Source organism: Drosophila simulans, chromosome 3L, assembly GCF_016746395.2.
Source record: "Drosophila simulans strain w501 chromosome 3L, Prin_Dsim_3.1, whole genome shotgun sequence".
NCBI lineage: Eukaryota > Metazoa > Arthropoda > Insecta > Diptera > Drosophilidae > Drosophila > Drosophila simulans.
Window position 1 is genome coordinate 3833357 of NC_052522.2, and position 15372 is coordinate 3848728.

The 15372-nt window shown below is 44.5% G+C and overlaps 4 protein-coding genes, 2 long non-coding RNA genes and 1 other non-coding gene across 8 annotated transcripts; 3 read left to right on the forward strand and 4 right to left on the reverse strand.

The window, feature by feature from the left end:
• Window positions 1-412: 412 nt before the first annotated feature.
• On the reverse strand, window positions 413-987 carry LOC27206786. 2 transcript variants are annotated; one of them, XR_001600130.3, is made up of 3 exons: window positions 865-987; window positions 630-807; window positions 413-570 (listed from the first exon to the last, which is right to left on the reverse strand). It is a non-coding gene; the product is annotated as an uncharacterized LOC27206786 (long non-coding RNA). The 2 variants fall into 2 exon arrangements; XR_001600129.3 differs by having other exon boundaries at window positions 413-807.
• LOC123327179 lies at window positions 816-1825 on the forward strand. Its single transcript, XR_006541709.1, has 2 exons — window positions 816-1093; window positions 1186-1825. It is a non-coding gene; the product is annotated as an uncharacterized LOC123327179 (long non-coding RNA).
• Window positions 1826-8680: 6855 nt separating this feature from the next.
• On the forward strand, window positions 8681-10900 carry LOC6739614. The gene is made up of 4 exons (XM_002076470.4): window positions 8681-9072; window positions 9600-9981; window positions 10043-10179; window positions 10234-10900. Exons 1-4 carry the CDS (start codon window positions 8929-8931, stop codon window positions 10321-10323), a joined length of 753 nt encoding a protein of 250 aa, XP_002076506.1. The 5' UTR covers window positions 8681-8928; the 3' UTR covers window positions 10324-10900.
• On the reverse strand, window positions 9130-9400 carry LOC120284869. The gene has a single exon (XR_005544131.1). It is a non-coding gene; the product is annotated as a U11 spliceosomal RNA (small nuclear RNA).
• Window positions 10901-10963: 63 nt separating the features above from the next.
• Window positions 10964-12694, reverse strand: LOC6739613 (gustatory and odorant receptor 63a). The gene is made up of 3 exons (XM_002076471.4): window positions 12459-12694; window positions 12248-12397; window positions 10964-12175 (listed from the first exon to the last, which is right to left on the reverse strand). The coding sequence occupies exons 1-3, from the start codon at window positions 12666-12668 to the stop codon at window positions 11066-11068; spliced, it is 1470 nt and encodes a 489-aa protein (XP_002076507.3). The 5' UTR covers window positions 12669-12694; the 3' UTR covers window positions 10964-11065.
• Window positions 12695-12946: 252 nt separating this feature from the next.
• LOC6739611 (ragulator complex protein LAMTOR4 homolog) lies at window positions 12947-13582 on the forward strand. Its single transcript, XM_002076472.4, has 2 exons — window positions 12947-13171; window positions 13228-13582. Exons 1-2 carry the CDS (start codon window positions 13026-13028, stop codon window positions 13433-13435), a joined length of 354 nt encoding a protein of 117 aa, XP_002076508.1. The 5' UTR covers window positions 12947-13025; the 3' UTR covers window positions 13436-13582.
• LOC6739610 (vacuolar fusion protein CCZ1 homolog) lies at window positions 13521-15276 on the reverse strand. The gene is made up of 4 exons (XM_002076473.4): window positions 15095-15276; window positions 14942-15039; window positions 14084-14877; window positions 13521-14020 (listed from the first exon to the last, which is right to left on the reverse strand). The coding sequence occupies exons 1-4, from the start codon at window positions 15269-15271 to the stop codon at window positions 13539-13541; spliced, it is 1551 nt and encodes a 516-aa protein (XP_002076509.2). The 5' UTR covers window positions 15272-15276; the 3' UTR covers window positions 13521-13538.
• Window positions 15277-15372: the final 96 nt, after the last annotated feature.

Consider the following 15372-nt stretch of genomic DNA (forward strand, 5'->3'; position numbering starts at 1 on the left):
AAGAATTATTGCAACATATCAATCACGAGGTTAAGTGGGATCTGTGAAATGTGAGCGAACATGCATCAAGCGGCACGCAACTGCTTGCCCATCCAATATATTCAGTCCACAAAATGAAAACATTAACCGGGAACAACAGCAAATGGTCAGAAGTGTACACACCGGGCCCAAAAACAACAGCGGAAAGTTGCGGCCACCGACATTCATCAACATCAACATCAAAAACAAACAGCAAAAGGCGCGATGCCCATTCCTCTGCCCTCTCTATAAAGAGGGTTCCATAACCCAGGCCATCCAATCCCATTCCCATTCCCACTTCGGGTCGATTTATAGTTGGGACCTCTTCTTGAGGTGCTCGCCGCTTTTTGGCGGTTGTCGCGGTTTCTCTGAGCCCGAAATTATTATCCCGCACTTTAGGCGATTAATTGACTTTATGACTCTATCAGGGGACGGGGGGATTTTATAGAACAACCATATTACAGGGCCTCTAAGCCAATGGGGTTCCAATTAGAGCTGGGAGAGACTTTCCCTGGTGAGAAGGGCATCCATCGAATAGAAACCCTCGGATAACTGAGGGCAAAGTAAATGAAAATGAAAAAATGTTACATAAAACTTTTAATTTTCTTAACATATCTCAGTGATAGCAAGCCCTTTTGCATTCTCCATGTGATCTGAATAAATTTTTACTCCCGTATTTGGTGCATCCAGTATACCATAATTGCCAGCAAACTTTCGTATGATAGGTATACGCTATTCGACGCTTTCCGCTGCAATTTCCATCAACCGGACTTGGGCCGTCACATCTTACTGAAAAATCAAAACTAATGCGTATTCAACATAATTTAAGCTGTTAAAATATAATACCTCTATCATAGCACTTAACAAAAGGTTTCAGAGTGGCCAATAGACCGACTATGAGTAAGAACCTTTCTAGTTTCATGTCAAAACTGTTTAGACTTCAAACATTTTATTAAATTCCTAGCTTGTTAATTTAGCATTTGCAAAAGTGATTTAATTTTATGCCTGATTAAGGCGAGACGTTAAATAAGAAATAAAAAAGCTACGCGTATTATCATTTAATTTAGTCGTACAAGTAAAAGTGACAGCATTTTTAAATTTAAGAATCGTGCTTCTTTTGAATAGCAATGCTATCTTTTAACTGACAAATTTGGTTGTACTGCCCAGATAAACCATGAGTTCATTGATTTGCGGCAAATCGTGTGACTAACCCTATAATGCCCCCATTATTTCCGTTAACATCGCCCACTGGAGTCCCGAAAAAGCGATGCCACTTCAAAATAATCCCATTTCAGAGGGACCGCCATCGAATTCCGGTCTGTTTGTCCAGTCGAGCGAGAGAAAGGCTGACTTTAAGCAAATTAGCAATTCCACAAAAGTGTCGCCTCGCCCTTAACCCTTGTGTGGCCGTAGCTCTGCTGAGCCTTAACCCCTGACTGGCCTAATCGTGGCACGTGCTTCGACATATTTAATCACAGGGCTGTGTCTCTTCTGTTTCGACTAAAAAAAAAGTCGAACAAAACTGGAAAAGGGGCCAAAGTTGTGTAGCACCACACATAAAGATAATCCAATCTTATGCTGCTAATTTTACAGCATCCCGAAAATGAAATAAAATCAAATCTCGTGTGTGGACGAGCGTGTGCAAATGTGGTTAGGGTTAGGGGTTGAGGTTTTCCGGGGAGGGGGGAGTTCGGAGCAGGGACCAAACCCAGATGAACTCAAAACTGTAAACCGCTGCCAGCTTTGCGAAAAACTTTTGCCCAAAAGAAAACCCTCAGACAAATAAATTCGATTATATTACACTTGAGAAAAACTAGTTTTATTACAAAATTAGAGGGTTAAGATTTTGCAATTAAACAATATTTGTATCATTATTGGAAGAAATTAAACAAAAATGTTTAAAAACAAAACATATATAGTTTATATGTTTTTATAGTTTTATTGGCACATTTTACGCATACTAGTCTTTTTTCAGTGTTCGCTCCCTCTTTTTAGTACCTCACTCCCCGCTGAGACGAAGGCGGTTGGCATTCGCAGGGGGCGTGGCATTTGCATTTTTTCAGCTTTATTTTCTGGCCCTTCTGCTGAGTTGTTTGTTTGGCCAAAGTTTCGAGCCAGCGAGATGCCTAATTCGTTTACCAAATCCACTTTACATAGTTGAGCGAGTCGCAGGCACAAAATATGAAAATTCAATAAACTACGCAGGTCCTGAAGGACTCCCGCTGGTCCTGCCACTTGAGGCTTAATTGTGCGTAGCTCCACCTGCCGGCGAAAATGGAAAATGGCACGTGCAACACACGGGAAAAAGCGGAAAAGGGGGCAAAAGACGGTGCCACACGCACGAGCTGCATTCGCAAGTGGGCGTGCATAATTTATGCTAATTCGCATGAGAAGCGCAACCAAAAATAAAAAATAAATAAAAATATTTATGAATAAATAGAGCAGCAGCAGCATAGGCTTTAAGGTTCTGAGTTACGACAAATTGTTTTAATGAGCATTAGCTTTCTAATAAGCCCAATTCCCAGGGTATTTTTGAATTGCGCTCGAGTGAAAAAAAACAAGTGCGTTGAAGCTCATTAAATCAGCTAACTTAAGATTTAGTGGTGCTAAGTTGCTTAAATAATTGGCTAAGCTTGCTTGGGTAATTGCACATTAAATTAATCAATGTCGCTTAAGAAATTCCTTGTGTGGGTTTAATGAGTTTTACTTAGTTCCCACAGTTTATTCTTTTTGATTTTCCTAATAGTTAAAAGGATTATGTGTACCTTTTAGTACAGTTCATTATAAAATGCACCAAGCTTTGTAGTGAAAGTACTAGTACCACGATTTCCCAATGTCAGTTCTCCATAATGAGCTGTCTTAACCCCTTGATGACCTGACCGCCGACAAATGACACTCTCTAATGACCCAACACACATGGAAAGTCTTTCCGCTTCACGCTCTGTCAATTGACTAGGCGACATAATTATCAGCAGTCCTCGGAAAAATACGGAAAATGCGATTGAGGCTAATTTCGGTTAGGTGCTATGGGCCCAATAATTAAAAGATCATTTCTGAGTGCGGGCTGTCGATTCGTTGACCTTCATTGACGCCTATAATAACTTCATTAAAAAACGCTCCTTTCTATTTGTTTCATTATATTTTAATTGCAATCAAGTGAAATGTTTGAAATTTGGTAACCAACCCGCATGGCGGAAGCCATCAACTCTTTTTTATTTTCTACTTTGGGTGACATTTCCCTGAACGAGAATTTCTTGCTACATTTTTTATGAATATTTCCTGACGCAGCTCCTCTGCTTTTAGTCATTATTCACACTGCAGTGATTCCACAGCAAGATAGACATTTTTCTACAAGCAAAAGGAGCAAAAAAAAACCGAGTAAGAATGGAAAATGAAATACCCAAAGGACATTGAAGCTGGGAATAAAAAAAACTTGGCCGCTTTGTAGAAAATTCATAAAACTTCCGCTTGGAAAAACTGAAGAGCTGGGGAGGAGGGATTTCATAGGCCCGGGTCAGCAAACAAGAAAATGGCGCATTTTAAAGTGAACGGAAGCAAAAGGAAATGGCAAGAAAAAGCGAGAAAAACACAGTCCAAGGAAATTTTCCGTGTCAAGAAATTTTCCTTCTACTTGAAGCTGCTTACTTTGCCGCCATTTTCTCTTTCTCGGGGGTTGCGATTTCCCGAGCTTTTCCCTCCCCCATTTTCCATCTTTTTTTTTGCTCTGCGGGGGTGGTTCGCCGGCGAAAATAAACAAAAATCAAAGTTGCAAATAAGAAGAAACTACAAAGTAAGTTAGCATAAAAAAGTTTAGCGGCGCCTTGTTTTTCGGAAGTTTCAACATCTCCGCCGGGGGGTGGGGGGTTGTGAGCGGAGGGGTTGGCGTACTTAGCCCACCCCCTCCCCCTGCACACAAGCACATGGACGCAGGCAAACTCACACAAACACCGACACAGATACTGGGACAAAAGATTCCGTCGAGCACTTTTCGTGCAACAAAAGCCGGAAACAGCCGGCAAAAAGAAGCTGAGGAAAAACTCAGTCAACATCCTCTCAAGTGCTTCCTTCGCTCCTTCTGCTGCCCGCCACTCGGGGATTTGGGTGCTCCAAGTTTCTGCACTTGGGAAAACTCTTAAGTATTCGAACTGAATTTGGAATGTTGCTATTCAAGCTATAAAGACTTCTTTAAAAGATCTTCCAGCTACAGTTTGGTTTCATAAATGGGAGTTGGAACTGCTTAATAATTACTTAAATTATTTTGTAGATTTATTAGTTTTTATTCGTAGGGTGTGTTTTGCAAAGTGTCCTACTTCTCAGCATGCAGCCAGCGATGTGGCCGCTCAACCAAGCGCAAGGACAGCTCCCGAGAAAAAGGACGAGCCGGAGAAGGACGACAGCGATGCTCCCTCACCTTGCTCATGCTGATCACGTCTATTTATTGTGCACATAATATGGGAGCAGCTCCAAGCCAGCAGCGCCTGCTCCACCTTCCTACCCTGAATTCTGCTGCTCCTTGGACTCCGCTTCTCCTCCTCTTTCTGCTCCTCCGGCTACGTGCGACGCATGCATCGCTGGACACGCTTTGGGGTCCTTGGTGGCCACCCCACTCCCCCACTTTGCTCCTTTGGACACTTTTTTCCTTCCTATTCCTATATACTCCGCCGGGGAAAATTCAATTATCGAATGCGAATTTTTCTTCTCGTTTTTATTTCCCTTCGTTTTTTTTTTTTGTTCTCCTCGTTTCCGCTTCGAATGTTTTTTTGTTTCAGCCGAAAGCATCCCAAGACGAACTTTCAGCGTATCAGCATTTATTTGCTGTTGATTTATGCAGCGAACACCCCAGTCCACCCACCACCCCCATATTCTCAGCCCCCCTTGGGCTGCTCGCTCAGTCAAACAATCGACATCGACATCCCCTCCACATCCACGTTCAGATTCAGATTCAGATCCAGAGCGCTGTTGAATATTTGCCAAGTATGCTGATTGAATTTTTTCCAGTTGACTAAATGATATCAAGGATATTTGCTAGGCAAGCGCGACTGCCTTTGCTCCTGCCAGCAGGTTGCGCCTCTTAAAGCCTGTGAGTTCAATGATTTCCCCGGCCTACAGGACTCTCGAGTCAGCTGATTACATTTAGCCAGTGGGCATTGGATTAAATATTACTTAATTTAGCCTTTTGCCGGCTTGACAAATAAAGGGTTACCCCAAGGGAATAAAAAATTTCTTCAATTGTAATAATATACGATGGTCAATGCTAATTAGATTATGGTTGAAGGACTCTTTGGCCTCCAGATATTCTATACTCCTAGGAATACTATATTACTGATATGAATATAAACCAAGTTTTCGAATCCTTTCCATCCATATCTAAGTATAACCGCTTTGTGCAACTACCAATTTAATTACAATTGCTGTTAGCCGAGCACCGCCCACATTTGCAACGGAGAAGCTTCCTTCTTCCTTACCAGCAATCCGTGTTTGCCGCTCTGCATCCTTCAGATGAATCCTCGTCCTTGATTACCAGGCTGCACTCACAGCCATAAACCATTTAAGCAGCACTGCCGGCACATTGACAATTTCCAATATTTAGACAGGCAACTACTAATAATCGTGTTTGGCCGGCGTAAAGCGAGCATGCAGTTGGCAAATACCCGATATCCCAGATGAAACTATCCATCCATCCGCCGGATTGGATGGTATGAAATGGAATGGATGGATGGCATGGATAATTAACACTGGTGCCAAATCGAGTGGGTTAAACATCGGCGTACTGCGATCTATTTGAAACCCTGTTGCCCTGCAATAATTAATATGCCCAACGTGCAACAGCAGACAAATTGTGGAAAGGGGGCGACTTTCAGGGGCTCGAAAAGGGGGCTTCACGGATTGCGGAGGGGGTGAAATTGGTGCGAGGTTGGTGGGCCGTAAAAGGCGTTAAATTGACACAATTGAACACACCCTTGAGATTCGAGGGAGTGAGGCTTTTCTCACTCGTTTTGTTTGCGATTGCCGTTGCAGGAACTGATGTTGCTGCGGGGTGTTGCTGCTGCGTGCTGCTCCTGATGCTGTTGGGGGTACATGGAACAACATCTTCATCATTGCGGCACCGCAAAAATCCGCGAAACAAGTCAGCGATGTGCAAATGTATCCCAAAACGAAGAGATGACAATACATGGCTGCTTCTAATGGGGAATCGAAGCCCCCAGAAACCCCTCTCCATATTTGGCCTATGCAAATATGCGCGACAATTGATACTTGGCATCGAAATGCGTAATCCAAAACGTGACAGCGATTTAAGGGGATTGTATTCAGTGAAATGTGCAAAATGCTAAGTCAAATTATGAAACTTATAGGAGGAGTGTGAATTCGAAAGCTTCCTCTGTAATGAGAAGACAAAAGAAGTATGAGAAGTTCTTAGTTAAATATTTTATGCTTTTTTAAAAGACTTTTCTTTTGTAATTACTTTCAGAGCAACCAGCAACTTTCATAGATCGAAAATGCCTGCAAACCCGACTGTCAAAACAGGCAAACAAATTGTGCAAATAAGTCGGGGAAATGTTATTTATGCCCGTAAGATTTTCCGTGATTAAATAACTAAGGCCCGGGCCAGTCGCCTCGCCGCTTGTTTTGCAGAATGACAGCAGTTGCAACTTAGCCGAGCTCCAAATGTGTCAGCATCGGTTGCATATTAATGGCCCGGAGGTGTGCATGCCAATTGTCATGCGCTGAAATGCTTGTTAACAACGTCGATTGCTTTTGGCCAAGTCAGTCGTCTATATATCCCCAGTCGCCGCACCAGCACCAGCCCCAGCCAGAAAGCAAATCCAACTCCACATCCACTTCCAAATCCGAGCTAAAGCCAAAGCCAAATCCAACTGAACCTCCTGCTCTCCCACTTTTTCCTCTTTTTAATCAAAAAGAAGTCGATGCTCCTGACTCCAGACTCCTCCCCCGTGGCAATAACGCCACACATTTGTAATGTTGCTTCTGTTTTTGGCTGAAAGAGGAGCCCAGGAAGCAGCAGAGACAGTAGAGGAACTGCACCGAATGCTCACACTGAGAAATATAATCTGGCAGTCGAAAAATAAAATTTAAAGTTAATTGAAAGTAGATAAAATGGTAGAATTAAAATCCAATATCATTAGCTGTTTATGGTTTTGTTATTATTTATTAACAATATTTCTTGAATTTCCAGAACCGTATAGATTTATTTCCGGTGCATCTCTTAGATGCATTTTACAAGTTACTTTAAGGCAATCAATTTGTAGTCGAATCGCGTGGATCGCAAACGGGCGGGCGGGTGATGGGTTGGAAAAACCAATCAAAAGAGCGTTGCGAACGCAAATTGAACGGCAAATGGTTGCAAGATGATATTTCAATACACCAGCTTGCCGGGATCACCTGTACACCGGACTTGCAACCCTTTCACTCCCCTTCGGCCATCACTTTTTGGCCATAAATTATGGACGGGCGACGCCTGCGCGTAGTTTTCTTACTTTTTTGCAGTTATGATTATCGCGCCAGGATGGAAGAATGGGGCAGCTAAGGAACACATACGTTCCGTTCCTGTGTGTGCAAACAAATGTAAAAAATTTTTAATTGACTTTTGCAGTTTCGCAGTTGCCGGAGCCACCGCCAGTTGCACTTTTTATGGCCCCTCGCGTGTATGGCAGCTTAAAAGTTAATAAAACACGCCCAATGATAACAAGCCGCCAACAACATACATATATTGCCCCTGAGGTCTTCATCATCGTTTCGTATTTCCCAACATTGTGAGCTGATCCCCAGATCCCAGATCCGCCAGCATCCCAGTCGATCCTCGCCAGGTTACCAGAAGTTTTCGGAGCTTCGAGCTCGTAGAAAAACAATCAATTAGGCCCACAAGTAGCTTCCAACTCCAAGGGAGCGCCATAAGTTTCCGTCTCCCCCCAAGATCATGATGGTGATGATGGGGCCTCGGATGGTTAGGATGGTCCGGATGGCTGGCATGTTGCCCAGTGGCATCGACACGACTTTGATTCTCTTTCCGCGCCGACTGGCAGGAGTTTTATGGCCTGCTTTGGCGAAATTTATGTTACATTTTTATAGTTCCAGTGTAAATTGACTTTTAAAATGCAAAAATTTATCATAGCAACGGGCTGCAGTATGCAGGGGGAAGTCCCGCGCCAACTTTAATTGCCTGCGCACCGCAAGACGGTGGCAACTCTGGCGGAAGCTTCGAAAAGTCAAAAGAAAGCTCTGTGAATGGGACGATAAACATCTGCGCGGTTTCAAGAGGAAAACAACCCCCGAATTTGTTCGCCCAGGCTATATTTATTGGAGAACGTTTAGATACCCTAAGTCATAATTAATGATTGTAATATTAGAAAAATCAAATACAACTTTAAAAAACTTTTTAACACAAGCTAGCTTGGCTATTTTAATCAACGTTTGGCCGGGGTCACCAATTAAAGTCAGAATACTCAATGTAAAGCTCTTAAAAGTGAGGCCATAAAATTAAATTTATTTGATCAAGTTCTGATTATTTTGATCTTGTAAATTCTTCTTATATATCTTACAAACCAAATGCCATAGGATAATCAATAAACTCTACGGCAGAGTATGAAACAAAACACAGTCGTAAAAGCTTTTCGCCGAGTCAAAACATTTCGCGGACCTTGGCACTCAACGTTGTTTTATCCATATAGTTTTTTTGATTAATTCGCTAGTGCAGTTTACGCCCCAAACCACGGGAAAAAGCTCCGGAAAAGTTTGGGTCGCGTGGGTGTTGCCCCTCCACCTTTTCGCGAGGTCTCCAAGTTCAATTGCATGACGAAACAGCCGCGGAACAGTTGCGTCGCTCCTTGATTAGCTGAATAAGCGGGAAAAATCCATAAATTGATTGAGGAAATCTCGGAAAACTAGAGTGAAATGCTGCTGCCAACGGTCAGTGGCCAATCCGCCGCAGGATGCAAGTGGAAAAACTGCTGTCGCCGCAGCTGGGAAATGCTGATGGCACCCGTATCGCCCAAGAACCTCAGGACCACGGCGCTCTTGACGAGCATCTATCAATTGGTAAGTTCAAAGATATAAGAAGCAGATTATATAAGATTGGGGAATGGATATCTCAGGCGGGGCGCAGCGCACTGGCACGCAGGGAGATCCGGGAATCCCCGAGCAATCCACAATGTGCAGCCGCGGCCCCAAATACAAAAATTACGCACTGGATATGCAAAGCCATACCCCACTGGGCGCGCAAGGAGGCGTCGAAGGCGGCAATAGAACGCTCGCCCCCGCCCACCCCCGGAAGTCCAGGGGCGGAGCGAAGGAGACGCTCCTGCGGCGCAATGCGTCCGCACTTGAGTTTCGTGATCGGAAACGTGCCAGGACGAGCACCCTTTTTAAAGCTCTTTCCGAGAAATATAGTGGGAGTTGTTGCGAGAGCTGCTAGAAGCAGTTGGGAATTGTAAAAGCAGCTTTCTGGCTTCGTTCAGTTTGGTGAGAAATAGGGGTGGTAGCTTCAGCAGATCGCTGGTTGTTCCGGTTTTCGCAAACACATTTGAAAAGTGAGATCCTAAACAGTCGCTTTATATATTCCCCAGTTAATCTCCCACTGCGCCCTGTTTCTGGTACTCCTGGGACTGGCGCATGCCGAACAGATGTGTGAGGTCTTGGAGCTGGACATCCTGGACCAGAAGGACAATGGTTTCTACAACATGTCGCCCTTCCACAACGATCTTCGCCTTCAAACTGCTGCACAATTGGCCGTCGCCACGGAGAATCTGCTCTACGTGATGGCTGGAATCGCGGGTACCTACGCCCTGAGTGCCATATCCCTGTTTTTTGGAGTCTTCAAGAATCGGCCGGGCCTAATCATACCCTGGCTGGTCGTGGAGTTCCTATTAATGATTGGTTTGGGGGCACTGGTCTTCATGCTGAGGGATACGAAAATCGTGCAGTTGCTCGGTGGTCAAGTGCCCTACTGTAAGTTTGGATTTAAGGCTTAAATTGTAAAGTATATGCTAAAAATAAGCTTATATTTCAGTTATCATTTGCTACATCTTGATCTGCATGGATTACTGCAAGTGGTATGTGATGCATAGCTTCTACCAGAGCCTACGAACCATGAATAAGCTTCGGGAGATTGCCACTGTGGCCATACCATGTCCAGCTCCAGGAGCCGTAAGTTGGGATCAATATTTTGAAAACTTTAAAATGAACTTCCTTATCCATTAGATACCCTATCGTTTCCAACGCGAGCACATGTATCTGGGCAGCAATGGATATAAACACATTCTAACCGAGTCTCCCGATGGACAGTGTTAAAGATTGATTACTGAAAGATTGGATATTTTTGAAACTTCCCATCAGGTGTCTTGATTGCAATTGCACTACAAATTCTGTATTGCAAAACAGAGTGTGATATGGTTATGGTAGAGATACTATTTTATATGGCCAACGGACATGAAGCGGCTTGTTAGAAAGGCAGAATCGGTTTAAAGCGATCGGTGAATACATAAACTATTTTTGTGTAGAAATAGCTCCCAAAGCACCTTAAATGAATTAAAAAAGTAATAATAATATATGGTCACTAACGCGACTCGAACTCGGAACTTCTAAGCGAAGGTCGCACTCTCTAACCCCTAGGCTACGGCAGCGAAGCTCTCGCGAAAGCCGAGATCGATTAAAGCCCAAAATCTTGAAACGAAAAACTTGTCTTAAATAAATTGGCGTTCATACAAATAGCAACGAAGTTTGAAGCTCAGTTTCTCTGTAGATTTACAACTACTTAACTATAATATGCCTTAAATTCTGTTGACTAGCAATATTTTAGGTATTTCTATTTTGTAGCACAGAACGAAATAAGTACGAATATCAAATAAAAGTGCAAACTTGTAACATATCTAATGAACGTGTTTTTTATTAGTTCCACACTTACTAATTTCATGTACATCAAGTTAAAAAATTGTTTGGAATATTGCAGTTTTGGGTGCTTTTATTATTTGGCCTCAGCTACAGATGCACATTATCTATTAGTATCTTTCTTTTCTTAGGATTATTTGTTCCACTAGCCTTTCCGGCCCTTTTGCTTCATAATTGGCGCTGGCAAAGTGGTTCCTACGGTGGTGGTACTCGGAGTGCTGGCTCCCATTAGACTCATATCGTTATCCAGGCTGTCCATTACAAAGTCCACCACGGTTATATTGTTAGCGCCTTCAGAATCCCCCTTATCTGTGGGGATACTGATCTGGAACTGCAGCAAGACCACCAGATAAGTGACCATTGTGGTTAAGAGTCCTTTGAAGAGAGTCCTGTTCACATCAAAGAAGCCACCACAGTTGATGGTCGATGGATTCATTTCGGTGGCTCGCAAAAACATGTTTATCTCCGTCTGGGCATCCGAGTTCATCCAGTTAAGCTCCACCATGAGTAGTTTCTTCTGGAAATTGGTTCGCACATTAACCGAGGCATAATGTGCCTCATCGCAAATATAGAAGAGCAGGCCTATGTTCCACAAAGCCGTGATAGTCAGTCCTATATCCTTGATGCCAAATCCCTCGGAGAGTTGCGACATTAGTCCATAAATCGAAAGGGTAATGATGAAGAACAGGTAGAGACTCATGAAAACAAAGGTATAGCACAGGGCATTTCCAGTATCCCGGGTCAACTTGCTCAGTCGCAGCCACAGCACCCGATAGTCCGCCACCATGGCAGCGGGTCCAATGTGTTTCAGTGCCTTCTGGAACCGCTCCGCCAGAAGATGAGCCGTAATGCTCATGGCCTCGCAGATGAGGAACCACCAGGCACCCAGCATGGCAGTCAAGTTGTCCAGGATGCAGTAGGGCACCACCTGGTTAATGTTCAGGTCCGACATGGTGATGTGCGTGATGACCACCGATAAGACCGAGAGAATTGGCAGCACGGTGGCTATATACACCGCTTTCTGTCGCAATTTCAGAGGCAAACTGTGCCCGGATATCTGGTAGTACAACACCTCAAAGTCATCCCAATCATTAAAGAGTTTCGCTATCTTCCTGGCTTCGTACCACAATATGGGTATAATCATAATGGGCAGGATGTTGACCAGAAACAGGTAGGCAATCACCGCCTCCTCGAAGGGTCCACTTAAGGATCGCACAATATGGATGCGGTTGTTGGCCACATAGCCTACATAGCACTAAAAAGAGGTTTTGGGTTGCATAATGGTATCCATATTCAATTTTGGAAAATGTTATGCAAACACACTCACCGCCAGGAGCACAAAGAAAACCACCGAGTAAATAAAGGAGGCGGAGTTCATTTCGAACTTGGCACGAGCAGGACCACGTCGCACGATGGGTAATACTCCAATAATCCTCAAGAACCAATTGACGGGAGCTATGTTCCGGTAGAAAACACTCTGAAAGCAGCGAAATCCAGCGAAATACAAAGGTGTTTTAACAGCATAGCAATCCACAAACCGGCGTAAATTCCGGATTATTGGAGGCCGTGCTGTCCGAGCTCTTTTTCCTATCCAACGGAGGAGCTTCGTAGTCCGCATCCAATCGCTCCGCCAATCCAATGGAGTACTTGCGAACCCCGTACAAGTATGCCTGGGCATTAGCACTGTTCAGCGGTTTTGCATTGAGGAACACCGCGTCACCCTTCTTGCGTCGATAGTAGTTGGCCATTCCGGAGAGACTGTGTCCGGAATTTCCTTGTCCATGGCCTTTTACCACTTTTCCGCCAGACGGTCGCATTAGCCATGCACTTGCACACGCCCCCTTATCGACCACGCCCCCTGTTGACTTAGAGCCGGAGTTTTAGTTTCCTGTTGATGTGCGTTGTTTGTCTTTTGAATGAATTAACCTTAGCCCGGTGTCCCAATTTCGAATTTGTGTCAATGGCGCGCAATGGGCGACTTGCAACACTGAAACCGGGCTGGCAGGCTACCGATTTAGTATTTAAACGCTGAGTAATTTTTGGGTCTAGTCCGGTCACACTGGTAGGTGTGGGTGCGAAAGATAAATAAATAAATATTGTTGAAAATGGACAGGGAAAAGTTGATTGTGCCCAATCAAATTGGCTATCTGATACTAAAGGAAGACGGAGCAGTTCTGGAGTCCGGCGGCGATCTGAAGAACGATGAGCGCAGTGCAAATGTGATAATGGGATTGTTGAATCTCACAGAGAGGTGCGTTTTCAAACAAAGGATGAAGGAATTTTGTAATTATTACGCCTTTATTGTAGCATCGACGAGTCCTTCATGCCGAACAGCAGCTGCGAGAGGATCACCATCGACTACGAGCAGCACTACTACAGCATCTGCATGTCCAACCGTCGAATATACATCGTTAAGATCAGCAAATCGCAGAACGGCGTCACCACGACCACGAGCTCCTCCTCGTCGAACAGCGTTTATAACGATGCCAGCGATTCCGGGGCGGTGCTGGCTTGAAATCCGTCTTCGGATGTCCGGCCCACTTGCAGATTCTGTTGGCAGGCAACCGGGCAAAGACCCCACAATTGGCGCACTCCCATCATTTACCTAATCCTCCTGTTTATTTGTCAAAAAATACATCATCTGTGAGCTCTTGCTCGAAAATGCGCCTCGCTTCCTGGGTGACGTCCAGCAAGGTGGCCTTGCTATTGCACAGGATCACATAGTACTGCCTGTAGTTACAGCGCCGCTTGACAATCCAATAGTCATTGGTGGTCTTCACCTGAACTTCCTCGGCAGGAGCACTCTCCATTTCCGCCTTGCCACTGCCATTGGCCAAGTCAGCAATGATACTGAGCACATTGCGGGGCAGCCCTTGGGGCAGGTGCCTCTGAAAGTTCGTGTGGTGCTGGAGGCTCTGTTCGTTAATGAACAAGTACTTGGGCGCCGTTTCGCTGTTCCCGCTGGAGTTGTCCTGGCCTGCCGCTCCCACCGCCTCCTTAGTCAACTCGCTGGATATGTCCCGGGCCAACGAAGTCAGTTGGGGAGCCATGTAAGCATGGAGATCGTCGTAGAGATCTTGTTTCGGCGCAGCCTGGTCACCTGACAAATTTGGAATGTTTTAAGTTGATTATGTGGGCTATTTAGTTCTAATCCTTAACATACCATTCAAAAACAGACACAGAGTTATGTGCAAAGCGCGGTAGATGAGCAGGTAGTACGGTTTGGCCTCCTTGTCCAGTGTGACATAGACCTTCAGGGGATGATCTTCATCACTCACAGCCTCCTGTTCGTCTCCCGCACCCTTCTGCCGACTTTTTACGAATCCGCCCACCTGGCACTCACTTATGCTTCGCTTTAGTGAAGGAGACACTGCAATGGTGGAGCTGCTGGCCTCGACTTTCAGAACGTCTTGCACGACATACGAGTGCACGCAGTGCAGATCCTCCGGGCTGAGTTTTCCGCCACAAAGGACCTGCTCCTGGTAGAGCATTATGCTCTCCTTGATGTCGGGGAAGGTCTCGCACAGGGTGCCAAAGTTTTGGGCTCGCAAGAAGAGCGATTTATCCAGTGGCAGATACTGAATGGAATGCAGCATATCGATGATATCACATTGCGCGGGATCCCTCAGGTTGGTCAGATGCTGATCATAGAACTGGAGTAGCTTCTGGCAGAGCTGTTCTCTACGCATATCCGGATTAGATTCCTCACTTCCGCAGGAGGAGAAGCATCCGTTTTGAAATCGAAACATTTGATAGCATTGTCTTAGTATTGCTCTATAAATCCTGTCGGAGATCTCGGCACCCCGATAATCGGCAACCTCCACGCCCTCCTTTAAACGCACCTCCTTGGGAACATTCAGGACCAGTACTAACCAATATCCTGGCTCGGGTTGGTAGAAGAGTTGTGTGGTTTTCTGGGTATGCAAGGCCTGACAATCATCTTCGGATGTAAAAGTTCTGCAAGTACAGCAAATTCTGTATTATTACCCACTTCTCTCTATGTCAAAAGTTCCATTAATACCCTGTGAACCTTATGATGGCCTCACTTAGTCCCACATCCTTGATTTTCGTATTTAATTCAATGTCATTTGGATGGTAAAACAAAACCTTCTTGTGTTCCTAAAAAAAATTACTCATTAGGGGCGTTTCCCTAGCTTTAAATTGATTTGCCCACCTCGCCTTCAACTTGGCCAAAGCTCGAGTTGAAAATGTAAAAGCTGCGTAACGTAATTTCCACACGTTGCAATAATTTAGCCATATCTTTTTGCACAGAATTAAAAGTATTTATTTTGGCAAAAGGTAAATAATGAAAAGGTACTAACGCGTCCTCCTTTGCCAACCAGGGCTGCATTGTACCAAAGGTAGTGTGCTAGTATATACCAAAACTTTGCAGCACCACACTTAAATAGGCACCAAATTAAAAAAAAAAATACCACATATTGAAAAATACAA